Below are 27,910 nucleotides of genomic sequence, written 5' to 3'. Positions count from 1 at the left end.
GGGGTATTCCAAAGAAGATAAGCAGGGACAGTGTTGAAAGATTTGTCTGACTACTTTGGGTTTGATTTCAAAAAGCATTGCTCTTATCATCCACAGAGTGCAGGTGCAATAGAACGACAGAATGGCATACTCAAGAGCAAATTAACAAAATGCTGTGAAGAAACAGGTTTAACATGGATCCAAGCGCTGCCACTGGTGCTATTTTACATGCATACAAGAAGAAAAAATGCACATGGGCTAAGTCCGTTTGAAATCATTTTTGGGAAACCTGCTAGTGTAGGACTTCAAACAAACAAGCTCTAATGAGTGGAAGTCATGAAGATGCGATCTTAGATTATTGTGCAAAGCTTTCTGCCTCTCTTTCAGCCCTTCATCTATAGGTGAAAGCAGCTCTGTCTAGCCCTCAAGATACCACACTGCATGATCTCAAACCAGGGGACTACGTGCTCATCAAGGACCACCAGAGGAAACACTGGAAGCAGAAACGATTCACCGGACCACATCAGGTGCTGCTGATTACGAATACCGCAGTAAAGGTGGAGGGACGTGCTTCGTGGGTCCACGCCAGTCACTGTAAGAGGATCCCAACACCGGACAACAACCCAAATCCCAGACGTACCCCGACCGGACGAGGAAACAGTTGCCGTGGAAGATGATCAACAAGGCACAGAGAGTCAAATTGTCACCTGAATTGTTCACCTCGGTGAGGGGGGAGAAGTGCTGACTGGGCAGTTTGAGCTCCAATAAACGTCAAGACAGGTGAATACAAGAAGGTGACAAAGGTGATATCTGGTGCCCAAAGACAGAGAATCATGCACAACAAATGCATCCTCTCTCTTCACTGTGATTTTAACAATCACGTGAATGGGTTACGAATTATGGCAAGATCAGCAGATCACTCAGTAATTCACCACCGATACGAGACTGACAAGGAATATGACTGAACCTGAACATTTGCTCAACAGGAGCTGAAAAGACATTCCGACTACACTGACACCAGTACTTGGGGCTGGTTTGATGCTGGTTTGGAAAATGGAAAGTTTTTCTTCTTTCTTTACACAGTTTGTGCTCTCTTTCTCTCTCTCACTCTCTCTCACTCTCACTCTCCCTGTCCTCTGTCCTCTCTCTCTCTGTACCTTCTGCAGGTGTCCCTGGTCCTGCAGCTGTATATTGCTGATGTGCAGTTACTGGCTCCATCAACCTGCAGTGTCTGTTGGTTGTTTATTGTTGCTGTTCTTTTCTCTCTCCTCTATCCACTCACCCCAATCGGTCAAGGCAGTGGCCTCCTAAACTGAACCTGGTTCTAGTGGAGGTTTCTTCTTCCGTTAAAGGGAGTTTTCCTCTCCACTGTCGCCAAGTGCTTGCTCATAAGGGATTTATTGGGTTTTCTGTTGGTTCTTGTAAAGTGCCATGAGATGATTGCATTGCGATTTGGCGCGATACAGATATTACTCAAACACAATGCCTCCGCTGAATCTCTTTAGCCTACACATCTGATTGGGAAGTTCCTTTTCATGAAGAAGACAACATCAGTGTCTAGCCCTGAGCATTATTTCTGGGGAATTAATGACGAAATGTTATAAAAATCTTTGCGAATTAACATTTCTGAGAAAACATCCTGAATTTTGCTCTGCCTTGAGAAATCCTGACCATTTTTACATTTGTTTTTTTTTTAAATCACAAAATGATAAAGGGAGGGATGTGTGAGGGAAATTTCATTAGGAAGCAGACGAAAAGACAGGTAGTCAGATGGACACGCTAATCATATTACGTATGTCGCCATGCCATCATGATTTACATGTGAGTGACTCTGATGTGTATATTAATGCTGCTGAGCAGATATAGAAGTTGATCATTTCCTCTGTCCAGGGTCAATCAGTATTGACCCGTTCTACAGATCGTATGCTCTGCTGTGACTCCGCTGCTTTTGCCTATTAAACTTGCCATCCAATAACCTGAGATTTGACTCCTAGTACGTTTTGCCACGACAATTAGAAAATTTTAAAAATATACTAAGATTGTTTTCTTTTTTCAAGAATTTCTCCACACAGTTTTCAATAGTAAAAACATTTATTCAAATATTACAAGAGCAATTGTAGCAAGTGCAAAATGCAACCACAGGGGGGCACAATCCAGTGTCTTCATGTGCGAGTGTCCCAAGTCCGGGTAAATGCAGAGGGTTGTGTCAGGACGTAAAATTTAAGCCAAATCAAACATGCGAATCACAAATATGACTTCCATACCAGATCGGTTGCGACCCAGGTTAACAACGACCACCACTGGTGCTGTTGACTTACAGGGTGCCAGTGGAAATTGGACTACTGTTTGTCGAAGAAGGAGAGGAGGAAGGCGTGTTCGTAGGCAAAGAGAGAAGAGGAAGGACAGGAGTCTAGGACTTAGAGTATGGACTTTGTCAGGGAAAACTAGAGATTTGGCTGATATGATGGAGAGAAGAAAGGTGGATATCTTGTGTGTTCAGGAGACCAGGTGGAAAGGTAGCAAGGCCTATAGATTAGGAGCAGGGTTCAAGCTGTTTTATCATGGTGTGGATGGAAAGAGGAATGGAGTAGGAGTTATCCTGAAGGAGGATTTTGCTAGGAATGTTCTGGAGGTGAAGAGAGTGTCAGATAGGGTGATGAGTCTGAAGCTGGAAGTTGAAGGTGTGATGTTGAATGTTGTCAGTGGTTATGACCCACAGGTAGGATGAGAGTTAGAGGAGAAGGAGAAATTCTGGAGGGAGATGGATGAGGTGATTCAGGGTATCCCTAGTGGTGAGAGAGTGGTGATTGGGGCAGACTTCAACGGACATGTTGGTGAGGGAAACAGAGGTGATGAGGAAGTGATGGGTAAGTTTGGGATGCAGGACAGGAATGCAGAAGGACAGATGGTGGTAGACTTTGCAAAAAGGATGGAAATGGCTGTAGTGAGCACATTTTTCCAGAAAAGGGAGGAGCATAGGGCGACATATAAGAGTGGAGGCAGGAGCACACAAGTTGATTACATCTTGTGCAGACGTTTCAACCTGAAAGAGATCAGTGACTGCAAAGTAGTGGCTGGGGAGAGTGTAGCCAGACAGCATAGGATGGTGGTGTGTAGGATGACTCTGGTGGTGAGGAAGATGAAGAGGACAAGGGCAGAGATGGAAAGATGGAAGGAATACTCTGAAGAGTTGATGAATGAGGAAAATGTTAGTAAGCACAGAGTAGAAGAGGTGACTGTTGTGGAGCAGGAAGTAGCAAAGATCAGTAAGGATGAAGTGAGGAAGGCGTTGAAGAGGATGAAGAGTGGAAAGGCAATTGGTCCTGGAGGCAGAGCTGGAGGTAGCAGAGCTGAAGATGTTGAGGTTCTCTCTGGGAGTGACGAGGATGGATAGGATCAGGAATGAGGACATCAGAGGGACAGCTCATGTTAGATGTTTTGGAGAAAAAGCCTGGGAAGCCAGATTGAGATGGTTTGGACATGTTCAGAGGAGGGACAGTGAATACATTGGTAAAAGGATGCTGAGGTTAGAGCTGCCAGGAAGGAGGCCTAGAGGAAGACCAAAGAGGAGGTTCTTGGATGTAGTGAAGGAGGACATGAGGATAGTTGGTGTGGGTGTGGAGGATACAGAGGATAGGGTTAAAAGTAGGCAGATGATTCGCTGTGGCGACCCCTGAAGGGAGCAGCTGACAGGAAAAGGAGAAGAATTGTAGGATAAGTGCAAATGCTACAATACTACACAAAAGAACAGAAAACATTTCATCTCTACTGGTTGATTACAGTTCACAGACATATGCAAGTTTACACATCTATTCTCACTCATTACGTCACTGTACCACTCATAATTCTTTTCACGTCACACTTGTCTCTAATTTTCCCATGGATGTGACTTTGTCCTGCCAGCTCAGCAACTGCTTGACAGTGTGTGTGGAGTGAGTAGAAAAATGTCAAACAGCCTGTTCGACCTGCAGAGCAAACTCGTCCTCTTCTTCTTCACTTCTGCTCTTGTCCTGGCTGCTCTGGTCTTTCCTGAGCCTGCATACCTGGGAATGAAAACAAAAAACATGATGGCCACTGCGCCGCCCAGAGCAACAACATAAAATTCCAGTCTTTCAGACTTGAAGACAATTGAAATGCAGACAGAGTCTAAACAGTAGCCTACATAAGGGTTAACTGTGTGAACTGATTTGTTTTTGGCTGAAGCTTTCCAGTGATAAAAGCTGAAACAAATCACACAGACCAGTCAGGTTTGTTGACTCATAGGATGCTTTACACTGTAATTATAATAAGTTGGAACAATTGTATGCTTGTTATTGGACCATGTGTCACATCCTCTGATTTTCATCTGAGCTTTTATTTTTTAAATCATCAGTGCAGGACTGTTTTGGTCAAAGCAGATGCAATCACAGGATTAAAAGACCGTCACAAAAAAAACCTAAACAGAAACCTGAATATAATCCTCATGGTGTGTGAGTTCATCGAAATGACGTCAGTGTCCACAGACAGACAGCAGGGGCCGGTATAAAATAAAAAATAAATACAAATACGACACAAAGCGCCGCAAAGAGGGAGATCTGAGTGGAAACATTTGACTTACCTGCACAGCAGCTGGAAAAACTGAAATACCGTGTGGGAGGATGTCGGAGCAGAGGACACGATGATGATTTCCTCCACCTTTGGGGGAGGATCCGTCCACGTAACGCAGCGCAAAAACACACTCACTCGCGTTTCCTCCTTGAGCCGCGATGCGTCCCCAGTAATGAAGCCGCGGTTTGGAGATGTCCCTGATGCGCACGAAGGGATCCTGAAGTCTGGGTAGAGGGAGAAACCTCTAATATTTCCTCTCGTCTGGACATTTTGTGTTGTTATTATTATTATTTTATTTATTTATTTTTTGGTAGCGATTAGTCTGTGCTGAACCGGTCATTGTGAAAACCAGAGGATGAACAGCATTAGACAGGTGCCCACACGGGTGAAAAGCAGGCGGATCGAGGCCAATCTCGGAGCGGAGCGGGAGCATTTTGACAAGCAGCAGGTAAAAATGGGGAAAAAAGCACCGGGCAGTGTGGGATGGGAACACATGCGCCTTTTGTCAGGCCTGCTGCGGCTGGACTGGCTGACTGAAGGTGTGCGTATGTGCGTGCGTGTGTGTGTGTGTGTGTGTGCGCGCGCGCGTGTATTTTTAGTGATGGTCACTGTCTACTGCATGGGTCACATTTCCAGCTGTGAAATTAAATTTCATTTCCATACTTGCTACAAATTCCCAGTGAAAACCATCTGGAGCAGGAGGTTTTTAAAGGATACCTCCTGATATTTAACATCTTGTACTAATCAGCCTTTTTCATGCACTCAGACCGACTCAGACACCAGCATATAGTAAAAAGGTCTGTTCTAAGAGGTTTGACCAGTATGTGCGACCTATAGTCACAACATTCATTCCCCAGTCAGGTCTATCCATTGGTATCATGCTGAGCTAGTTCTTCCTGCTTGGCCAGCTTTCCTCCCCTACACGCATTTCTTTCCTGTTTTGAGCTGCTTCATTGTAGGATTTGCTTCTTTAAAAAACAGGAAGAGGCTTAAAATGTGAGATATTTCCCTTGTGGTGTAGTCAGAAATCTGATTAAGGTTGTTTTTTGTTTTTTTTTCTTATGTGTGTGCGGTGAAGTAATGAAAGTTTTGTTCCTGCTCACACTACAACAGGTGCTTTGTGGTTTCTGGCTGTTACTTCACTGCAGTCATATGTCGAATCAGCCATTGGCATGAGTAAGAATATGATGTAGGCAGTATCTCTGACTGAGCACTTAAATGTGACAAACCACCAGGTCAAATGGTGTGTTGCTGTTTCAGGTGAAGCACAGACACACACACACCCACACACACACACACACCCAGTCCCACTGAGAAACATGAGATGCAAACGAGGCCGAGCAGCTAAACAAACTGCTGAGCCGCTGCCTGGGTTGTTCAGACATAACCCTACTTTCACTATTGTGTTATCTGGACTGGGCTGAGCTTTTCCTTTGCAGTGAGTAGATTCCCCACTGCACACTTTTATTTATTTTAGAAGCACATGTAGAGAGATGGAGCTTGTATTTAATCAAGATTAAACAGACTTTCTGTTTTAATTTTAGCCACTTCCCTCCCTACTGTGTGGTTGTTGGAATGACTTGACAATGTAGCATATTTGTTGATTACAACAACAAATAGCAACAAGTACACCCAGTTTTGATTTCAAAACTAGCCACCATTACTCTACTGGTTCATGCTGTGCAAATGTTCAGCAGCGCACGTTGTAGTGTCTAAAACATACCCAGAATAGTGTGGAATAGTAACTTAGTGCTTCTTGTTTATGTGACAGATTGACAGATGCAGTCATATGAGTGGATTCACTCAGCATTTTACTCCAACTAGTTTAATGGATCTGTGAACTACTTCATTATACCCATATATCTCCACATACCTCTGGGCTGTGTATTCTGATATGAAATTAGTGTTTCTTTTGTCATAGAGTTTCTCTGTGGTGCTGATTCATCCAATAGACAGACCCAAACACCTCTGCTGCACTTCACCCTCGCTCCACTCTCTCTCCTCTTTATGTCAACCTTGGTGCCAAGCTGAAATGTCTCACACAGCGTCCTGTGCATGCAGGCGTGTGTGTGTGTGTGTGTGTGTGCGCGCAGGCTAGTGTTTGCTTTCCCTTGCTCCTGTTGCCTGAGTGAGCACCCATGAGAGAGGGGAGGGAGGACTAGTGGGTAAACACAGCTATACCAAGTAGGAGTAGACACTTAAAAGCACAGTGGTTATGATTGTTTCACACTTAATTAAAAAAAAAAAAAAAAAAACCCCAAAAAACAAACAAGATGGATGTGTTGAGTGAAGTGTTTTTTTTTTCTTTTGCAGTGAGAAGAGCAGTGTAGCTTTTACTTTCACCTTTAACCTTTTCTTTTTGTTTTACACCACAGACTCTGCAGCTGTTTGTTTTTCCTTTCTCTGGACTACATGGTCACAGTTATACATATTTTTTTAGAGTCAGGCATGATGATCATTAATGCTCATGCAGTGTTTACAAAACATGTGGTAATGATGCCCTTCATATCCTTATCTTTTCACTGATCATAGCCCAATGTTAAAATCTTATATGTTGTTTACATGCTGTGGTTACTTGTTTAATGGTTTGTTGGATGTAATATATAGTCATTTAAAGATACATAAACATGAGTCAGAGATTATTTCTGTCTGTGAAGCCATTCAGCAGCTTTTTCATTATTCATTCATTCACTCTTCAATTCCATCCGCCCATACTGCCTTTGACACATTTTCTATTATATTTACGTTACTACTGAAAGTCGACGCTCTTTAACAATGATTCTGTGTATTAAAGTGAGCGGGCCTGAAGAACCAAATGTGTATAGATTCATGTTTTTTATTTATTTCCACAAGTTCTTAATTTCGTGGCTAATTCACTGACTCTGAAGAACATCAGACAAATACCAGGTCTTGTTTTTCGTCTGGTGAGTGCTTTTTATATACTATGTTTTGCCCCTATTATGTTTTGCGGAGGTTTTATTTGTCTTTATGTAATATGCTGCGCCATGACATGTTCGGTGTCTTTTCAGTCGGAGCAGTTAAGACAGAATGAGACATCCAGTGCCCACTTAAAACCATTTGCCTGTGTTGATGTGGGAAAGGCTGTACAAGTGTAATCAGAAAAGGGAGCAGCAGAGAGGCGAACAGCAGCACAAGACACTCATAAACTGATAGAGTAATCTAATAAACCACTAGAGTAATCTTGTAAAGTCATTTAATCTGAGAAAGAATATTAAATGTAATTGAAAAACACTTTGAGCCATATTTATTAATCCCTGACTTCACTGAAAACAGTGTCAAGGACATTTAACTCCTCACTTTTCGTTTCCTTTTTTTCCTGCGGTGACATCGCTTTCACTGGTTAGTACGCTGGTCAGGTGAAGTGTTACCTCTGTTTGTAGTGCTACACACAGCTGACCTTAGCTCATAAGTGTGAGCCGTGTTAAAGTCTGCATGACCTTGTAGGCCAGATCCCCAGCAGCAGTCTGTTGAAATAAGCTGATAAGGACCTGTGATAAGTGCTCTGGCCTCAGGCATTATGTGCAGTGAGAAGCAGCTCAGGTGAGGCGGTGATGCTTTGACTTCGTTAACTCCACAGACTCTTTCACACAAAGATGTCCAAGCACATGGACATGCTGCTGAAAAGCAGAGATGACAAGGTAAGCAGAGACGCCTCAAGGTTGGAGGTTGGTTGGCTGAGAGTGCGTGCTGTGTTCGGGCTGCGGACTTGAGTGCCAGGCTACAGTAATGCTAGCTGGCAGTAGACTTTATGGCGGGCCTCAGGGATTAGTCCAGGCTTTCCCTCCCTCTCACTTCTCCTCTCTGCTGGTCGGGGGATTTACTGACGCTTGAACCAAATGCAGCGCTAAGTTGTTGGGCAGCTACACAGTGGACAGTGTCAGCATGTCTGGATCCCTTGGACTGTATTGCTCTGTTAGTAAATAGCTGGGATTTCATCTGATTTACATTTGAAGATTAAGGAAATGGTACCTGTGTGTGTTAGTGTGTCACCAGTGTGTAGGCTTGATAGTCCTTGTATGTAGGCACTGAGCTCTACTAACAAGGTTTTGTATAAAGGTAAAATAATAGTGAAATTTGAATGAAATTAAAAAAGCTGACTAGTTATCAAAGCTGCACTGAATTGTCTGGTAATTGAGCAATATATCACTATTAAAAAGCTACAGTAGTAACTATTTTGACAATTTTAAATTAATTAAAAGTATTTTTTTAGGGGAGAAATCAGAACATTAATGTCAGATGTGTTTCCTTGATCTACTTGTTTAGTCTACTTTGGTTGATGTCACCTTGAGCTGTAAGAAATTTTATAAATTAAGTTTTATAAACCAAAGAATTAACTGAGAAGGTGATGGGCAGATTAATCTATGTGGAATTGTTTTTTACAGTCTAAATAATTGAAGTGTTGCTAGTTTGCTGCCCATGCAGACAGTGGCCATAATCAAGGGCATGTACAGTGGAGTGCTCCAAGAAGTGGCACTGAAGTCAGCTTTTGTTTTCAAAAATGCTGTGCAGCAAATAGTCATGGTGTGTTTAATTCGACAGAAAACTGTAAGTAGTATTTTGTCACTGGTCTCTATTCTGTCGCTCTCCTCTCTGTTCTGTGACTGACAGCCATTCTGAATGTACTATGAGAGCCTCCCTGCAGCATCGCTCCTCAGCGGCCATCTGTTGAGGCCTCTGTGCCAGGCTCAGTGTGCCAGATCACGGCCCCCATCCAACTCAATCTTCTACCCCAGCTGTCAGCTTTCCTCCCCCAACAAACCCCTCATTGTCACACAGGCCTCAGTGCTAGTCCACTGCACTTGCCTTGTGTAAACGAGGGGCTAGCAGTTCATTTGCGTCAGAAGCAGGCGAGGGAGTCTCTTATTAACCAGCGCTCCCCTCTTGCACTCTCAACACCAGTTTTCACCCACAGTAGCTCCTCTGTGCTTTGTTGTGTGGCCATGTATGTTTTGGTGGGTTTGTGTTTAGAATGGTGGTGGGGTGGTTTCTAATGTCATAAAGAAGCTTTTATGGGGTTTTGTGGGATTTGGACCCTCTGTCACTGATATGTAATTATTTGAGTAAGACCAAGAAACCAGGGTCTAATGCCGTTTACTGGTTTGTGCAGCTTCTCCTACATACTATGATTTGGATTACACTTCCATGTTGAAGGAGGAAGGAGGTTTTCCTGCTTTATTCTCTTATGTAAGACGGTGATGGTGATGCTAGGGTCCGATAGATACAATGGTGTTGTTTTGGTCAAGTCTGGACGCACATCTACAAACATTAAAATAATCACAAATAAGCCTTCTGGGATAATCATAAAAGCATATATGCATAAATATGTGTTTTCCAAGCTGCAACACATTATTCACTTATTCACTTATTAACTTATTCACTGGCTGAGTGGTCATTACTTTTTCAGCACACTTAGCTCATACAAAACACAGCACTGGATTGTTAGTTAAGGCGGGGCACACCACACAGTTTGGAAGACTGATTTAGCTCTGGGTGGTGTCGCAGTAAGTAATTGTCCTGTCTAGCCGCAGCTTTGAACATAATATATTTGTTGTGTGTGTGAATGATTCACATCTCTCTTGTAGGAACCCAGAGGGCAACATCATGGTTAAGCATGTTTCATTTCTGGGTTCAGTTTGCAACATGGGTTTTAATAGTAAGGGCATGAAAAAGACAAATACCCTTGAGGTGGATTCAGACAAGGCAGCAGAAGAGGTGGACCCACTAATTGAGGGCCGACTTCTATTTCTACCCTATTCCCCCGTTTTACTTACAGCCTGCCTCTGGGAGTCTCTCCCTTCCAGTTCCTTTTTGGCAACACTCGTTTTACCTGTTAGATTGGTTGTGAGAATGGCTTGTGGTGTGTCCTGTGACTCTGATGACACTCATTTTCAGCAAGATAATTAGTGATGTTATTGTTTGTTTCAGAGTTTGCCTTCTTTGAACTGAGCTACCATAGATAACAAAGCATTAAGTCAAACACCACACATGGTGGCAGAAAATGTAGTTTAGCAGTGCCATATACTGAAAAACTGGCTTGATAGAAATCTTTATCACGATGCAAATGACACGTTTTGGAATCGCTATGTACTATTTCTTCTGTGATCACCATCCTAGGGATAGGCTTAGGACAGCACTCATTCAGCTCTTTGTTGATCCTGAATTGCTGTTTTTGCTTGGTTAAAATTAGCCTGAGCATAGGGCGATAGCTGAGAGTCCATCTGTGCAACACTGTGCGTACACAGTGCAGAGTCACTCTGATTCATTCCCATTGTTGCCGTGCAGCCTGTTATCATTTGTTTGACTCCTGGTTTTATTTAACTTCTCGTGACTTATGCGTTTGGTGTGTCTGCAGTAAGCTCTACAGCTGATTAGAGTTATGTGTGGAGTGAAGCAAACTGTGTTAGATCTAAGAATATCTCCTCTCCCTTTCTTTCCAGCTGAACAGCATCAGCAAAGCCATCAACTCCAGTGAGACACCCGTCAAGGAGAAACATGCCAGACGTATCCTTTAAAAAAACAAAAAGAAAAACTAACTGCCAAGAGTAGATTTTTTTTTTTTAGACCAGTAAGCAGTGAGTGGTTTTGCCATTACATCAACACCTGTAAGGCAATAGTGATGTCGGTCATAGACAACTAATGTTTCTCTTCTTGGACAGACACAACTCATACTGGGTTAAAATGCTTTTTCTGTAGTTAGACAGAGATTTAGTGAGTGGAATAGTTTGCACTGCTGTGTTTCCTCAACAACTACAACAGGAATCATCCTTGGCACACACAGGGAGAAGGGAGCCTACACCTTCTGGTCCTATGCTCTGGGCTTCCCTCTGGCCAGCAGCTCCATCCTCAGCTGGAAGTTTTGCCACGTCCTGCACAAGATCCTACGGGATGGACACCAAAATGTAAGTCCTCCTCTATTACTGCTTATAAGTTACAAATGAAGTCAAAAACCACATGTTGCAGCCTCTATAGTTCATCAGTAAAGATGGGAAAGATGATTACGGCATAAAGATAAATCATGTATGAGTGACAGTGAAAAGAAGATGAAACCTATTTTGCAGCATAGAACAATGACGTGTATTCAAAACACACACGAGTCAGTGTGAGTTGTAATAGGATTTGACTGATATGACTGAGGGTTAATAGTTGCTCATTGCTTCCTAGGTTCTACAAGACTGCATGAGACATCACAGTTCTCTAGTTGAAATGGGACAGCTGTGGGTAAGTCTAAGTATGTCTGTCAAGTAAGAGATAAGAAAGTTTGAGCTTAATTAGAAATGTATTTATTCTAATAATTATTAATATTATTTTGTGCTTAAACGTTAGATTTGAGATTTTTTTAAGTTGGACATGCCTCATGTCTGTGAGAATAGATTTTTATCAATGTTCCTATCCCAAATCTCAAATCTTTTAATTCGTGTTTGTCTGTGTTCAGGGCAACCTCCATGACAGGTATGGACAGCTGGTGTCCCTGTATACCAAACTGCTATGCACAAAAATGGAGTTTCATGTAAAGGTAAGAATATCCTGTGTCATATGTCATACCACTGTGCTACCAGGATGTGTGTAATGGATGATGCAGCAAAATTTTAGGAATCCACGCTGTAAGTAGGAGCTGGCACTAATGCACCAAAAAATGCACCTCTTTGCAGCATACAGAAATCCCACCGAACCTGGAGGCCTCCGATGAAGTCCTGGAGCGCACAGCAGGGACAGACATTAATAATGTGTGAGTTTCCATTCCTGCAAAAGTAAACTCTTTTTTTTTAAAAAAATGTTATTTCTGTTTAGCCTTAAATTGCAATCCTCCATTAATCATACACACTGCTGCTGCCACCCAGATGTGTTCATAGACAAGCCGACCGCTCGTTTCATTTCACAGGGTCACAGCAGCATTGTTTCTGAGTGGGGCCTCTTTTTTGTCTAACAAAGGTATCAACTTCTCTCCTGCAGGTTCCAGCTCACAGTGGAGGTGTTTGATTACATGGACGCAGAGCTCAGGCTGGCCGAGACAGGTAAAAAAAAAAAAAAAAAACAACTCCTCCCACCTTACCCCATCCTACTCTTTCCCCAATCTTGCGCTTCCAGGTAAGGGAAACCTGAGCTACAGTAGAGGGTTGCAACCTGCTGACATTATCTATTTATGTACTGAAGCTACGAACGTATCAGGAAAGGCTTTTTGTGAGCAACTCTTAGTCTGCCTGTTTCCACACAGACTCCATTTAATTTAGTGATTTCAGCTATTTAGCCTGGTTTTATCTCGTGATTAAAAAAAAAAAAAAAACGTTTGTTCCTAAATTTAGTTTAACTGTTGAGGAAATGCCTGCAATTAGAAGACATTAAGTTCATTTCCTACAGTTCAGCTGTAGTGGTATGATCCACCCTGCAGCCTGGGTGGAGGCACATGATTTTGTCTTGAAACCATAAACAAATTTTGCTGCTGTACTGTGGTCAAAATATGCTTTTACTCTGTAGTGTTACCTGCACTCAGGAGTTAGTGTTTTCAGATTCAGATCTGAGTTTTAGGATTTGTTGTCACAAAATGTGTTTGGATGTTGAAGTATGTGGTTTTAGTATCTCAGCAGTCAGCTACTCCAACAGTAATTGCATCACTGGAACACAGTGATTTTCCACTCTGGATAAAAGCACAACATTTATTTGCACCTCAAGACAAAGGCAGCATCTAGACGCATGTTTCTATCGGATGTTGCACCTCCAGAATAGAACTTTCCAAAATAAAAGTACCCAGGAAAATGTTTGGTAAATGACAGTGACTTTAACATGCACTTTAACATGCACTTCATGGCCCTCTTCCAATCTCTCTCCCAGTGATTCGACAGCTCAATACATCCATCGCCGTTTCCACTCTCACATCAGGCCAGTGTCGACTGGCTCCGCTCATTCAAGTGATTCAAGACTGCAGTCAACTTTACCACTTCACGGTCAAGCTGCTGTTCAAGCTGCATGCCTGTAAGAACAAGTTGATATGTCATTTACCTCTAAAATCTGAGGAGGTGTGAAATGTTCTGTCTTCTTGAAATAGTATTGCCCTTAATGCTATTTATTTATGTGTGTTTTGGCATTACCGAATAATAAAAGAAATGTTCTGATCATGAATTGCAGGTCTCCCTGCTGATACTTTACAAGGACACCGTGATCGTTTCCATGACCAGTTCCACAGGTAGGTCGTCCAAAGCCTCAGGGTACGAATAAGAGTCACTGCGTGGGGTTTTTTCACAGGAAATCCGTAACATAATCCTGCCTTAATCAGTCACCGCAGCACTTTGAACCAATGCAAATGTACCCATCACTGCCTCCCATCCACCACCCTTTGTGGACTGTCTGTTGGTGTCACTGTCACTGTACTGTATATCTCTGCTGCTGAGGACTCTCCCCAAGGTTGGAGGATACTGTGCCATTAGTTTTATATGTCGGATTAAGCATTTTACTTCATATTTCATGTCTCTTTTAAAGAAATAGTGACACAGTGTATTTACCAACTGCTTACAGCATAGTCCGATTAAAACAGAACTCATCACACATGCTGTATATTGTGCATGAATATAAGGTTACGCTTGTTTTCCTTTATCCCACAGCCTTAAGACATTTTTCAATAAAGCCAGAGACATGGTGTACTTCAAAAGACTGATCCAGATCCCCAGGCTGCCTGATGTAAGTGAACACAGGGGTGGAGACAGAGGGACTTCAGTGCTGAGTCACAGCCTCCATCTTGAATGTCAAATACTTCAGCATAAATCTAATACCCCCGCTGTTAGCCACAAACCGGGGAAACTGGCTTATTTCTATAGACAGCTTTGCAATGTTGGGATCTCACATCATCATCATGAAGAGCATTAACTGTGTGTTAACTGAACAGGATAACATGCTGTTACAGGTTTAATCGCTCTACCTGCTTTTTCTTTTCCTTTTCCTTGTCAGTCTCCGCCTAACTTCCTGCACGCAGCCTCACTGGCCAAACACGTGAAGCCGGTGGTGGTCATCCCTGACCATGACGAACCAGAGCAGCAAGACGACGATGACGATGACCCCGAGCCGCTCATCGAGGTCAGCAGCATGTCGACATCCAGCGTACAGGCACAACCACAGGTATGGCAAACCAGTTGTAGATGCACCCCCATAGGTACACAACAGTAACACGATGCTGGTTAAGGTCTTTGATATATTTATTCATTTAGTTTTGGGGTTTTTTACCAGGAACTTGACATATTTGATCAGACGTTTGGACCCCCAAATGGAGGTTTTGATGACAGGTGAGCCAGGGTGTTTTTTCTTTTCTGTAACTTGTGATTGGTAAATTGTTTGTTTGTGAACAGCAAATTTTCTGTCTGACCAGGGATCTCCAGATTGATAGCCTGAAGCGAGACCTGGAGTTGTTGAGAGCAGAGCTAGAGAGAGTCAAAGCAGAGGTAAGGACTGTTGGGACTGACTAACCTGTTTCGGACTGTTTTCTGTATGAGAGTATAGGACATTATTGTGTGCCAAGGAATGTGAGTTATGTGTTGGGTGGATGCAAACGCTGCTCCTGCCATGTGGAATGTGACAAGTCGCCTGTGAATGAGACTTGACATGGGTGTTTACATCACCTCACAGATATGATTCCAGGTTGCAGTGTGTTTTGTTTTGGTGTTGATGTATAAGAATAAATAAATGCGTCTTGTGGCATGCAACTTTAAAGATTGTTGAATACTGAACAAACTGGTTCACATCTATCTTTTCCTCTATTGAAGGCTCAACGCTACATTACGCAGCTCAAGTCCCAAATCAACAGTCTGGAGGCAGAGCTAGAAGAACAGCGTGCACAGAAACAACGCGCTCTTGTGGAAAATGAGCAGCTGCGCATGGAGCTGGAGGCCACCCGCCGCCGAAATGCGGAACATGAGAGCTTGCAGATGACCTTCATTGAGGCAGAGAGTATGATGTGCAATTAATATTTTCATCCAATCACAGGGGTATTATCTTGGGTAATAAAGTCAATAACATCTCTGCTCTTTGCAGAAAGAGCACAGGCCACTGAGCAACGGTACAACAAGTTAAAGGAGAAGCACACAGAGCTGGTGGCCAGCCATGCTGAACTGCTTCGAAAGGTACAGACAGACTGCAGACTGGTCCAGAGATGTTTATTTGAAATGATTTGTCAGCACCTCAGTCTGTGTGACAACATTAAATACATTAATCTGCTGATAGAGTGCAGACACTGTGAGGATGCTGTCAGCAACCCAGCAGACCCAGGAAGAAGTGGAGAGGACCAAACAGCAGCTGTCGTTTGAGGTTGACAGGATAAAACAGGAAGCTGACATTAAGGTCGGTGCTGTGGTATTTTGCTTTAAAGCCACAGATGATGTCCAGTGTAGTTTTATGTGATTCCTGTTGTTGTGCTGCTGCTGCAGCTGGAGGAGCAGAAGTTTGAGATGGAGAAACTGAAGAGAGAGCTGGAGGAGAAGATGGCAGAAGTGATGCGCATCAAGGCGATTCTGCAGAGCAGCGAGAAGGTGAGTGTGCATCTACAGTGTTAGAATTCAGCAACAACCATCTGCTAATTCCTATCATTTAGTATTTAGTATCAGTCCTGTTGCTGGAGACCTCCGGGCTGTCACGTATTTCTGGATTTCTTTCTTCCAACGCAAAACCATCTGCATCTTTCGACTTCCCTCTTCGCTCTCTCTTTCTGCCAGACATCGGAACAAATGAACAGCTCAGTGACAGCTATGCAGGCGGAGAAGGAGCGTCTGATGCGATCTGTGAGTGAGAAGGAGGCGGAGCTGTCGTCCCTGCGGCAGGCCGCGCAGTTGCAGCAGTCGTCACTCCAGCAGGAGCGCGAGAGGAACAGCAGGGAGCTGGGAGAGCTGCAGGGCAAACTGCAGGAGAAGGTCAGTCAGGACAGCAGAGCCCAGCTCAGCAGGCTGAACAGCAGACTGTTACATTCAGCACTATTTAAGGCTTGTCTCCAAAAGAACAAGCACACAGTTAGCTTTTCCCTCATTACCACAGGTTTCACACTCCAATGATGAACAAACATGAGCTAAAGCTTCTTCTAACATATCGGCTTTTACTAGACACAACACAAGGGTGAATGTATATTTGTAACGGTGTCTCCAGTCATTCCAGTATTGGAAATATGAAACCGTGACTCATATTTAGCTTTTAAGGCAATTTAGGACACGTGCTGTGACAAATAATGGCACCTGAGCTTCTTGATGCCACATGCTCTGGCATGCGATTCTATTATAATGAATATCTATAAACAAAAGGACATGAAGTTTCTGCTCATTTCATACAAAGCTGGCCACAGAAGCATAATGAACTGCAGCAGTGGAACAGATTAGAGGTCTGGAGCTGGATGCATGAGAAAAAGGGCAGTTGTGGTCAAATGTTTACTGTCTTTACTGATTAATCAGGCTTTGTAGCACATTAACAGGAATAACTTAAGCACCTCATGAAAACAACTCTGCCTAAACAATGTATTTATAAGATTAAGGCTGATATAATTGTAGTAGATTTAAAAAAAACAAAAAAAACACAAAAAAAAAACACATGAAGCAGAACATGGGCGTAGACAGGTGCATTTACATGAAAGAATGCAAATCAGGTAATCTTTCATCTGGACTCCCTGTTTCCTAGTCACTGCACGCAAACAAGAAAAGGGCAAAAGCTCCATGTGCGTTTGTTCAATAACCAACTCAACGATCTAGTTTATGTACGTCAGTGTCATTCCTTGCTATCGAAGAGTGTGAAACCACACACACATGTCCTTTTGATTTGTGTTTGTGTGCATGTAGGCGAATCAGGAGGAACAGCTGAAACAGAAGCTTCTGGAGGAGCAGTTTGCTCTGCTGCAGGGTACTATCACAGAAGCTGAGAAGATCATACAAGATGCTGTTGCTAAGCTGGATGATCCCCTCCACGTACGCTGCACGAGCTCTCCAGGTCAGCCCCCTACATTATTAATTCACCAAAGACATGCAACAGCTCATCAACAATAATGTAAATCATGTCAGACAAACTATTAAAATGCTGAATGGTGTGTTACAAAGACTGTGACTGTTGCTGGTTGATGACATTCTGCAAACTTTTTCTTTTTTTTTTTTTTTTTAATCTTTTGTTTGCTCTCCAAACACAGATTATCTTATAAGTCGGGCAGAGGCCACTCTGGAGTCCATCGACAAAGTGAAAAAGGGCCATGTGGATTATCTGAATAACATGAGGGGTATGTTTTCTCTGCTTCTGTCTGGACTTGATCCTGCTAACCTCATTGCACTGTGTGGCCTGTTAATGTGACATACTGCTCTTTTACTGTATGCTCCTGTAACCAGATGCTGGAGGGCTGCTGAGGGCTCTGACCCAATTCTCCCACTTGGCTGCAGATACGATTATAAACGGCAGCGCTACTGCACACATGGCCCCGACTGACCACGCAGACCGTCAGTAATATTCCCTTGGTTTTATTACAATACTTGTCATGCTCATTGTAGTCTATATTACCCATACTTCTCCAAACCACTTCTCGGACTTATAATATATGTTCAGATTAACTCAGTGAGTGAGTTTTAATAGTCATTGTACACAGCATATAGTGGCTGATGGTTGATTTTTCTCACCCTGCAGGACTGACAGAGAACTGCAGAGGCTGTGCCACTCAGAGTATGCAGTACTTGAAGGACCTGAAGTCCAAGACCTCCCTCCACAGGGCAGACACAGCATCAGTTCGCTTAATCATTCAAAAGATCCTCCACTTGGGCCAGGTGAGGGAAAAAAACTGAATTTCTATGTTTTTTTTTAATGCAGTTAATATGTTTTAAAACTTACAGAGCCTTTAATCATCTCAAGAGAAAGAGTTCCTGGTTAACAGTATAAGATACATGACACATGTATAGAAATATGTTGCTTCAGGTAATAAACTTTCCTGACAAAGTTTGGCACAGACACAGCCTACAGTGGCCTAATGTAGGTTTGTTGTAGACTGGGCTAGTGGGCTAAAACACGTTAACCATCAAACACCTGCAGGAGACGACATGGTGTCACAGTAATTTAAAGTGGAGTTGAGCTGTCAATTTAACAACTTTATTATTTGCTTCTGTGTAGGCCAAAAATAATTGTCTGATACTAAAATTGGCTTTAGTCAGTGGGTGGTGGAAAGAAAAAGGAAAAAAAAGAAATCCATCTACCAGTATGTTCTTATGTAGTGTTTGGATTTGATCATCAACATGTAATATTTTTGTAATTACATTGAGCATTTTGTTTGGATATATATATATATATATATCCAAACAAGATGTTAAGATGTAAGATGTTATATATATATATATATATAACTCATATATCAACTCATATTTCTTATTAGCAATATAATCATCTATACATTTGGGTTCACTTTTCAACTTTTCTTTACATAATTGAGTTGTATTTTCTATTCTCACTATTCATTTTCCCTGCTTGCTATATCCAGGAGCTGAGGCCAAAAGGAATGGATGTTCGTCAGGATGAGCTGGGTGATCTGGTCGATAAAGAAATGGCTGCAACATCAGCAGCTATTGAGGAGGCTGTCCGCAGAATCGATGTAAATAGTTTAAATCATCTTTAAGATGTATTTTTAAAAATCTAACAGTGCACAGTGCATCCATTGTAACTGATGTCATATATGTTTTTTTTTTTTGTTTAGGAAATGATGAATCAGGCACGAAAGGACACAACAGGAGTCAAACTGGAGGTCAATGAAAGGTTTGTTCTTTTTTAGCGCTTGTGAACAGGAGTAATTTCTGAGAGCAAAATATCATAAGCATCCTATGTTTTTGTGGTGCCATATTTTCCACCATGCTTTTATTTTCTGTCATTCTTAATGGACTATTGTGCATTGAACAACAAGTCACAACCTTTAAATAACTATATTTCACTCCTTTACAGAATCCTCAACAGCTGCACAGGCCTGATGAAGGTACATCACTTTGATATCTCTCAACCAATAATTTATGCTCTGGACTATCATAGGCTACCCCATGTAATCTATATCTTATTTCTGAAGATTATGAGAATTTTTTTTTTTTTTTGCTGTTATCATCCACTCTCCTGTAGGCCATCCGCATGCTGGTCATAGCATCTACAGACTTGCAAAAGGAGATTGTTGAGGGTGGGAGGGTGAGTCACGCTGTTCTAATTTTAAACACTAGCTTTTGTTTCTCAAGTCTGAGTGAGACGATCTGTTTCATTCAGAAAAAAAAAAAGCTAACAATAGTGTTGTTTTGCTTGTTAAGGGCGCAGCTACTATTAAGGAGTTCTATGCCAGAAACTCTCGCTGGACTGAGGGACTCATCTCTGCTGCCAAGGCTGTGGGATGGGGAGCCACAGAGATGGTGTAAGTCTGAAGGTTGTACTAAACATCCCAGTTACATAAATGTATTTACATTTACGTCTTGCACAAAATGGAAAATGCACATATAAGCTGTTACAGGAGGCAAATAAGTATTATTGCTGATGGCCTTAATAATAATAATAACAATATCCATCCCTGGCAGTTGAAAAACTGTTATACATTATGAAACCATTAGTGCAGTAGTAGTAATAATAATTTGAATTAATAATGAAGCTTCATTATGTCTCTACCTGATGTCTCACAGAGAGTCTGCTGATAAGGTGGTGCTGCACACAGGCAAATATGAGGAGCTGATTGTCTGCTCTCATGAGATCGCTGCTAGCACAGCACAGCTGGTCGCTGCCTCAAAGGTAAGAATCAAATGTCTAAAAAAAAAACAGACACACAAGAGTGAAAACCCTTCAGATTGTGCTGCTGTTACTGTAGAAACATGAGGTGTTGTATGATTGCCAGTGGGTAAACGTCACATTTTTTCTCTGCACTAAAGGTTAAGGCAGATCGCAACAGTAAGAAGCTGTCAGTTCTTCAGCAGGCCTCTCGCCATGTGAATGAAATGGCTGCTAATGTGGTGGCCTCAACAAAGACAGGCCAGGAGAACCTGGAAGAAAAAGGTTCATACAATTGGATTTGTGTACTAGAATTCTGAGCTTCTGTAATTTGAATTCATTTTAATTTTGTTCTGTCCAAACACATTTTTTTGCAGATACCATGGACTTCTCTGGCTTGTCCCTTATCAAACTGAGAAGAGAAGAAATGGAGTCACAGGTAAATTATGGGTGTGGGTCTGTAAGGAGTTAAAAGAACAACAACGGTGTCTTATGAAGTAAATTGAATTAAACTCGCAGATGCTATAAACATCTCCATGCAGAGATAAAGGTTATACTGCATTTGTGTGTTAGAATTCAATTCAGAATGATACATTTTGTAGACCTTTAATCTTATTTTAAAATGTCTAGATGTCAACATCTTCTGCAATATGTAAAGTGGAGGAAAACACTATTTAGCGCTAAGGATATTTTCAAATGATCCAGTTTTGTTTACTGCTTAACATGAAGCAGTCGGCTGATTTTTAAATACTGAAAGTAATGTAAATAAACTTATAGATAAAGCTGTTTGACTGTAGACAACCATCTGTTTATTTGCTGTCTCTTAGGTGAAAGTGCTGGAGTTAGAAAGTCTGTTGGAGAACGAGCGACTGCGTTTGGGAGAGCTGAGGAAGAAGCACTACGAGCTGGCTGGAGTTCCTCTGAACCAGGATTCAGAGGGGAATGGTGAAACCTCCTCTCTGGCCCCCCCTGCCTCTATGTCACCCAAACCCTCCAAGCCTGCTCTCATGAAGAAACCGATGCTGTTCCAGAAACCCAACATCCCACCTAAAGCTACAGTAAGAGCTGGAAAGAAAAGACTATGTGTTGCATATGAGAAAGTAGGACATACAGTATCTTTATCTTTGCTCTTTTCTTCTGTGTGTTACAGTTTAAATAATGCCTGAGCAGAAGAGGAAAGTGCTTCACTACTGGATGGTTGGATTGACCAGAAAAAGATCAACTTTTTGAGAACATACAGTTTTAAGTTGCATGCTGACAATCCTCTGCCTCATCCCGCATCTTAATGTTTTCCTTTTATCCTGTGTCGTTTTATTTTTTTTTTCCTTTTTGCCAAAATGGACCAGAAGCCTGATTTGTTTTGTTTTTTTGTTCAGCCTTGATGCCTATATGTGATGTGCTGTTTTCAGTCCTTTTTATTAAGAAACACATATTCAAGGTAAAATCCTTTTTATTTTAGTACATGGCAAGAACAAAAAAGTTAATACTCTAATTTTAAGCTGTGTGAAAGTATTTTTCTGTATCACAAAAATGTTTAATCGAGCAGTGCTGCTGCTTTAAGAAAATAACCATGAATCAACTACATATTTTGTACTTGTATGTCAGTAAGTTTTGATCATGCTTTAGACAACTTTTTGCACATTGTTTTGGATTTTTGTTAAAGAACGCATCCCATTTTTTTCTCAACGTACACTGTATCCTATTTATGTTGTACTGGATTGCAAAGGAAACTGGGGAATCACATCGTGTGTGTCCATGTTGCTGCAAAAGTTATACATACCTCTAGCTTTGCCTTCATGATGGAAAGTGTTCCTCTTATGTGCAAAACAACTTTATTTCTCAGCAGTAAAACAGATTGTCTCAGAGGCCTTGAAATGTACTGTACTAATGAATTAAATAATAGCTGTAAAGACATACAGTCTGTATAGAAGCGTGCAGCTTGCACCAAGTGTAATTTATATCTACACTCATCTCCTGAATGTCCCTTTCTTAGAAGAGGACCTGGTTATTATGTTAAGGCGTATAGATGTATTGCTTGCACAAAGTTATTGGATGTAGGTGTCTTTAAAAAATTAAATGTTTTCTTTTAGGCTAATTTAGGGGTAGTTCTTGTACAATACAAAGGTGTTTTAAGTCCTTCTAGCCTCTGGGAGCTTTTCTTACAGGGTCTTAAAATGCATCTTTTTATGTTCTGTCCTTTTCTCTGTACACAATGTCTTTATACAGTCAGATCTATTAATATATTTTAGTAAAGATACTGGTGTTAAATGTCAACAAAAATGAACAATAAATGTTTGATTTTATGATCCAACGTGTTACTTAATCTTGTTTTATGTTCGTGAAGCTTGTTTTAAGGCGTAACTAAAAATAACCACATGAAACATATCATTTAATTAATCTTGAAAAGATTATATTGTTATCAAAGGGTAAATAAAACCTTTTGTCTGGAGTTAACCACAGTCACCATAGTAACCACAACCTAGAATTAGAATAAACTACCATACAAATAACATAAAAGTTGCTTCAAATAAAATTATATCATGAATTAAAAAAAATAAAACTATTATCAACAAAGAAACCTGTTGTAAAAAAAACAGTTTTAAAGTAGGGCATAAAAGTTGTCGCACTAGTAATTTTTTTGACATGCGCAGTAGGAATTAGAGTCAACGTGGAAGGAGGGCTGCTACCTTCAAGAACAATTGTAAATATGATAATTTCTTCAATCACATTGTTAAACAGCTGATACACCGTTCACAGTAAAGGGCGGGAGAAAATGTATTATTAGCAATTATTATATCATTTTTATTATCTTTTGACAATTTTAAGTACTGTTGTTTTAACAAGATATGTCATCTTTATTGAAAATGCTTAATTATCCAGTGCAGCACGCGCAGAAATTTGCGCACCGAATCAAAGATTATGTGATACCCACCCGGGCGGTTTTTGTTACTTATAACTTGATTTATATATACACAGGGTGGCATTTAAAGTCGGTGAAGGTAATTTAGGGTTCGCAGGAACCTTGAACGCATCACCCGCAGTTACTGACAGTTCAACTGTCAACAAAGTGAAAGACGTCCACGCCATGTTCCCGCACGGCTAGCTTGTTCAAACTCGGATTTTCTACTGCAAATGCGAGTCTCAGAGGACAGGTGTAAACAGAGCCGAGGACAGACATGGAAACAGGGGTTGTGTCCGCGCTGGACAGACCCGCGGCGGAGCTCACGGTTATGGACGTGTACGACATAGCAGCGGTGCTCGGTCAGGAGTTTGAGCGGATCATCGACAGGTTTGGGTGCGAGTCTCTGGTCGGGGTTGTGCCTAAAGTGGTGCGTGTCCTGGAGCTTCTGGAGGCGCTGGTGAGTCGAGGAGCCACGGGACAGGAGGCCGAGGAGCTGCGGAGGGAGCTGGACAGGTTGCGACAGGAGCGGAGCGACCGATACGAGCAGGAAAGGAAGCACCAGGAGGTCTGCATGTGGTCCTGTCAGCCTGTTTGTGTGTCTCCTGTGTACCTGTATATTCACTCACCTGTGGAAACAGATTCAAAATACTTCAATAAAACTTTGAAGACATCAGAAAGTGAAGTGAAATCTTGTTGACGCCCTGATGTTTTCTTTTTGTTAGGAGCTGGAGCTGGTGGAGGATGTATGGAAAGGAGAAGTCCAGGACCTGGTCTCTCAAATCACTCAGCTTCAGACAGAGAACAAGAGGCTGTCAGTGAGCCTCTCTCTCAAAGAGTCCTCCATCCCAGAAGAAGACCTGCAGAAACAGGAGGGTGGGTTGTCTCTGGAACAGTTCTCATATAGTTTTTAAAAACACATTTATTTTTATGTCTGTTCGTCCTAAGCTTTTTGTTGAAATCACTTCATGAGGCGTTTTCAACCTCCAGACTTCCTGTATGATATATGAAATAATTGGATGACGCAGTTAGACATAGCTCTCAGGAATGCACCGGAGTCCATTAAGAAATGATTGTGAATACATTTATATTAATTTCAACACAACGTTGTCTGTAGTTTCTTAAAGTGTTGCGATTCATGTTGTAGTGGATCTTGTGTTGGCTCTGGATACTAATTTATTATGATGATGGCTGGGATTTCCAATACAGATGTTACCATGCCATATCTGTGCTCCTTACAGATTTGTTTTGCAGTGATTAACCATCTACAGTATCTTACGCACGTGGGATTGCAGAATATATGCTGCATGCTTCTAATGTTGACATGAAAAGGGGACTTTGAGGAGAGGCAGTGGGGACCTTGTTAAGGAGACTATTTTTGAAGCAGACCAAAATATACTGAAGCCCTTGTGTGAAACCCTGCATGGTAGCTGCAGCTATACTTACTGTCAGGGCCACAATTCACCCAGACACTGCTTGTAAACTTGTGCATCCAAATGAATGGGTAGTGCATGATATGATTTCTCTGCTCACACATTATTGTACAGATCTGATTTTAAACCCTAGTGGTTTTGTGGTTAACTGCAAATTGTGTTTAGTTAACAGTGCAGATAATGATGACTAGATTGATATCCATTCATTTAGTCAGCCAGTAGTTTTACTCTTTATTGGTGCAGTGTATTTAGAGATTTGGATGTGTGCATTTGAGATGATGTAATCCATCCCATGGACATTTTGTTTTAAATGTAAAACTTTCTTTACTATTATGTGGTAATGCAATTGCAAAAAACTTCTGTAAGCATGTTCTGTTTATCTTTAGATGTTAGTTACCTGCCAAAAGCATTGCACTTTGAATTCTTCTCATACAATAGAGGGTTTTTGTAATTTGTTTTATTAAATCAGTTGGTCCTCAGAACAAAACAGAAATAAAAGAGAATCAAATTCAAAACTGCTGAGCGGTAGGTTCATGCACATTCTCAGATTGCACTGATGTTCCATTTGCTCCATCATGCTTTTTTTTTATTATTATACCCACAGGGATGTCAGAAAAAGAAAGACAGGTGATGAAGAAGCTGAAAGACTTGGTGGAGAAACAGAGGGATGAATTACGAGCAAAAGAGCACGAGCTGACACTAAGAAACGAGGATGTTGAAGCGGTGAGGATTTAGACCACATTTGCCACAAAATAGATACTAAGTTTACACTTTTCTTCAGTCCTTGACCAAAATTAGTAGAGTCATAGAAAAACAAATTCCTTCATCTATAGCTCCAGATGCAGCAGCATCGACTGATGAGGATCAATAAGGACCTTCGTCACAGGATAGGGCTAATGGAAGCCCAGGGCAAGGCGCTGATCCAGCAGAGGGCTGAGCTGGAGGCTGCAGCCCAGGCACGGCAGCAGGAATTAGGGGCTCTGCAGATGGAGGTCAGGAGGCTGAGAAAGGAGCTCCGCGAGTGGGAGCTAGAGAGAGAGATCACCGAGATAGAAGAGTCCCAAATCCAGCTCTCAGCAGCAGCACCAGTTAACTCCATCAAACCAAATTCAGTGTGGGTGGAGTGTGGAGGGGACAGTGGTTTCCTGGCAAACTGTGACAAGAGTCCTTCCTGTCTTCTAAGGTCATCAGACAGAGAAAATAATGAGGAAGAGGATGACGAAAACAAGGACACTACAGCTTTGTCACTGGTATAGTACCTGATTAAGCTCTCCCATAACACAGTCTTACTGGCTGCTCATATTGAACAAAAAAAAACACTGTGTCTCCAAGTGTGTTCACTCTAAGCTCTGTGCTTCTAAAGCGCATATGCATCCATGTGCACAGGAAACAAGGGATCCAATGGCCTGATATTCAAAACACTGATTTACTAGTGGTCAAAGAACACACAGAATACCTCTATTAGTGTCAACGTGTTCTTGCTGCGCAGGAGGCAATGCTGAATGTGTGTTTTAACTGCAGAAGGTGTCAACTGAAACATATCCAGAGGAGGAGACAGACAGTCTGGAGCAGGACTCGGACAAACCTCGCTTCACCCTGCAAGAGCTACGGGACGTCCTGCAGGAGAAGAATGAACTTAAGGCCCAGGTGTTCATGCTGCAGGAAGAACTGGCATATTACAAAAGGTCTGCATTTGTTAACATACTCTAGATCTGACTCAGTTTTACAAAACACTGATGGAAAGGTTAAGGCTTATCCTTCCCATATCCTGCAGTGAGGAGTTAGGGGATGACGTCAGCTCCACTCTTTGTGCTCCCTGTCCTCCACCATGCACTAATTTACCCGATCAGCCCGAATCAGGAATAAGGCGCTTGTGAGTAATCGCTTTGACATCATCATTGCAAACTTTTCTTCATACACATACAGATTTATAGGATTCAGTAAAACACACTTGAGTGCCACTCTTATTTTACTGAATGTCACAAACATATTAAACTTATTACCGATTTCTGATATGTTTTGTATTTTTTCTTTTCTGCATTTCTCTCCCACAATGTTACCACTCATAATTTTCCATTTTCCTCTCTGGACAGGATCTTTACAGCCATTATGCCAATGGTGGCAGCCGGTTTGCTCGCAGACGATCCCACATTGTTGCCAATCAGAAGACTTTCCTTTGTGTGACCTTGAATTGGAATGTAAACTCAACAACATATTTACAAGACCTGGTTTAGCGGCTGCATTTTAAACTTCATCTGGATGGTGTTTGTATATATAGGCGAAACTTATGAATTAATTGCTGTTGTCATCACTATTGTCAGTTACACAGCATCTTTTGATAGCATTTTGCTAACTTGGTAAAATGAATCCAAATCGTGGGATGTGGATGCTCATGTATTCAGGATCTTACTGCTTGTCAGTGCATCACTTTACATACAATGAAAAAGCCATGCTTTATGATTTATAAAGAATGCAATGTATTTTCTTGACGGGGTGTCAAATGGAGCCTGTAATATGGAATATTCCCCAGAGAATTTAATTTTCCAAAATACTTTATAGTTCCTTATCCCTGTTAAGGTGTATCTAATGACAAATTGTTGTTAAGGTGTTTATTCTGGTTTCTAGGTGCAGGGAATGAGGTAGATTGTGTTTATACCATATGTGAGATAATGTGCTTAGAGCCAGCACTAAACTGTTGTAATGAGGATGTTACTGTATTCTTGCAGCACTACCTGGCCCCAAAACTTTACTTCCACATAAACAGTAATATGAGAAGCAATTTATTACAATAATGAGCACTGTAAACTATGTGCTAGGTTGCATATGTAAAATAATGTTCATGCAAATTAAAGTAATAAAGTTTTATTTTTTTATCTTTTAAATTGTGTCAATTACTAGTGCTAAATAATATGCTATTCTCGTTGAAGGTTGTGTTTATGTCCTTAAACATAATTATGCTTTTTTAGCGGTTTGTAGCATTAGCAAATCATAATTTTTGTGTTGTGTTTCATCCTAGGAAAGGTAAAATAATAGAATATTAAAAACAAATCACGTGTTGTCTCACCTGATTCTGACACGTCTCGACATGACAGACGAGATGTTTCTTTATGTTGAGTCACTGACCTGTTCTTATTTCCTTTCCGTCCACGATAAAAACGAAAAGCTGCAGTCGACGCATTGACGGTGATGACGGAGTTCTCTTGATCCGTACAAGCTCTTCGTACTCACCTGTCGCTAGGATACTTTGCCCTCCTCTGCTGTCACGCCATTGGTGGACGAGTGA

At 41.6% G+C, this 27,910-nt stretch overlaps 2 protein-coding genes across 2 annotated transcripts; both read left to right on the top strand.

The window, feature by feature from the left end:
- The first annotated feature begins 4,691 nt into the window (after positions 1-4,691).
- hip1rb (huntingtin interacting protein 1 related b) lies at positions 4,692-22,601 on the top strand. Its single transcript, XM_026322267.2, has 32 exons — positions 4,692-5,014; positions 11,025-11,088; positions 11,344-11,486; positions 11,749-11,805; positions 12,020-12,100; positions 12,237-12,313; positions 12,538-12,599; positions 13,414-13,554; positions 13,708-13,765; positions 14,181-14,256; positions 14,524-14,691; positions 14,800-14,855; positions 14,939-15,011; positions 15,333-15,516; positions 15,601-15,689; positions 15,790-15,906; positions 15,993-16,094; positions 16,278-16,472; positions 17,382-17,529; positions 17,723-17,809; positions 17,916-18,023; positions 18,208-18,344; positions 19,049-19,159; positions 19,262-19,320; positions 19,504-19,534; positions 19,672-19,734; positions 19,851-19,951; positions 20,214-20,319; positions 20,457-20,580; positions 20,673-20,734; positions 21,123-21,353; positions 21,446-22,601. The coding sequence occupies exons 1-32, from the start codon at positions 4,922-4,924 to the stop codon at positions 21,452-21,454; spliced, it is 3,213 nt and encodes a 1,070-aa protein (XP_026178052.1). The 5' UTR covers positions 4,692-4,921; the 3' UTR covers positions 21,455-22,601.
- Positions 22,602-23,341: 740 nt separating this feature from the next.
- Positions 23,342-27,509, top strand: LOC113139451 (RILP-like protein 1). Its single transcript, XM_026322685.1, has 7 exons — positions 23,342-23,762; positions 23,920-24,070; positions 25,232-25,350; positions 25,461-25,877; positions 26,149-26,312; positions 26,402-26,500; positions 26,721-27,509. The coding sequence occupies exons 1-7, from the start codon at positions 23,472-23,474 to the stop codon at positions 26,809-26,811; spliced, it is 1,332 nt and encodes a 443-aa protein (XP_026178470.1). The 5' UTR covers positions 23,342-23,471; the 3' UTR covers positions 26,812-27,509.
- The last annotated feature ends 401 nt before the right edge of the window (positions 27,510-27,910 follow it).

This window comes from Mastacembelus armatus, chromosome 9, assembly GCF_900324485.2.
Source record: "Mastacembelus armatus chromosome 9, fMasArm1.2, whole genome shotgun sequence".
Lineage (NCBI taxonomy): Eukaryota > Metazoa > Chordata > Actinopteri > Synbranchiformes > Mastacembelidae > Mastacembelus > Mastacembelus armatus.
This window is presented reverse-complemented; position numbering and strand designations above follow the sequence as displayed.

Bases quoted from the DNA above. Each gene is read 5' to 3' on its own strand.
- hip1rb (XM_026322267.2), top strand. From the start codon at position 4,922: ATGAACAGCATTAGACAGGTGCCCACACGGGTGAAAAGCAGGCGGATC. The intron at 12,101-12,236 runs GTAAGAATATCC...ACCTCTTTGCAG, and splicing joins AAATGGAGTTTCATGTAAAG to CATACAGAAATCCCACCGAA. The intron at 12,600-13,413 runs GTAAAAAAAAAA...TCTCTCTCCCAG, and splicing joins GCTCAGGCTGGCCGAGACAG to TGATTCGACAGCTCAATACA.
- LOC113139451 (XM_026322685.1), top strand. From the start codon at position 23,472: ATGGAAACAGGGGTTGTGTCCGCGCTGGACAGACCCGCGGCGGAGCTC. The intron at 25,351-25,460 runs GTGAGGATTTAG...CTTCATCTATAG, and splicing joins GAAACGAGGATGTTGAAGCG to CTCCAGATGCAGCAGCATCG. The intron at 26,313-26,401 runs GTCTGCATTTGT...CATATCCTGCAG, and splicing joins GAACTGGCATATTACAAAAG to TGAGGAGTTAGGGGATGACG.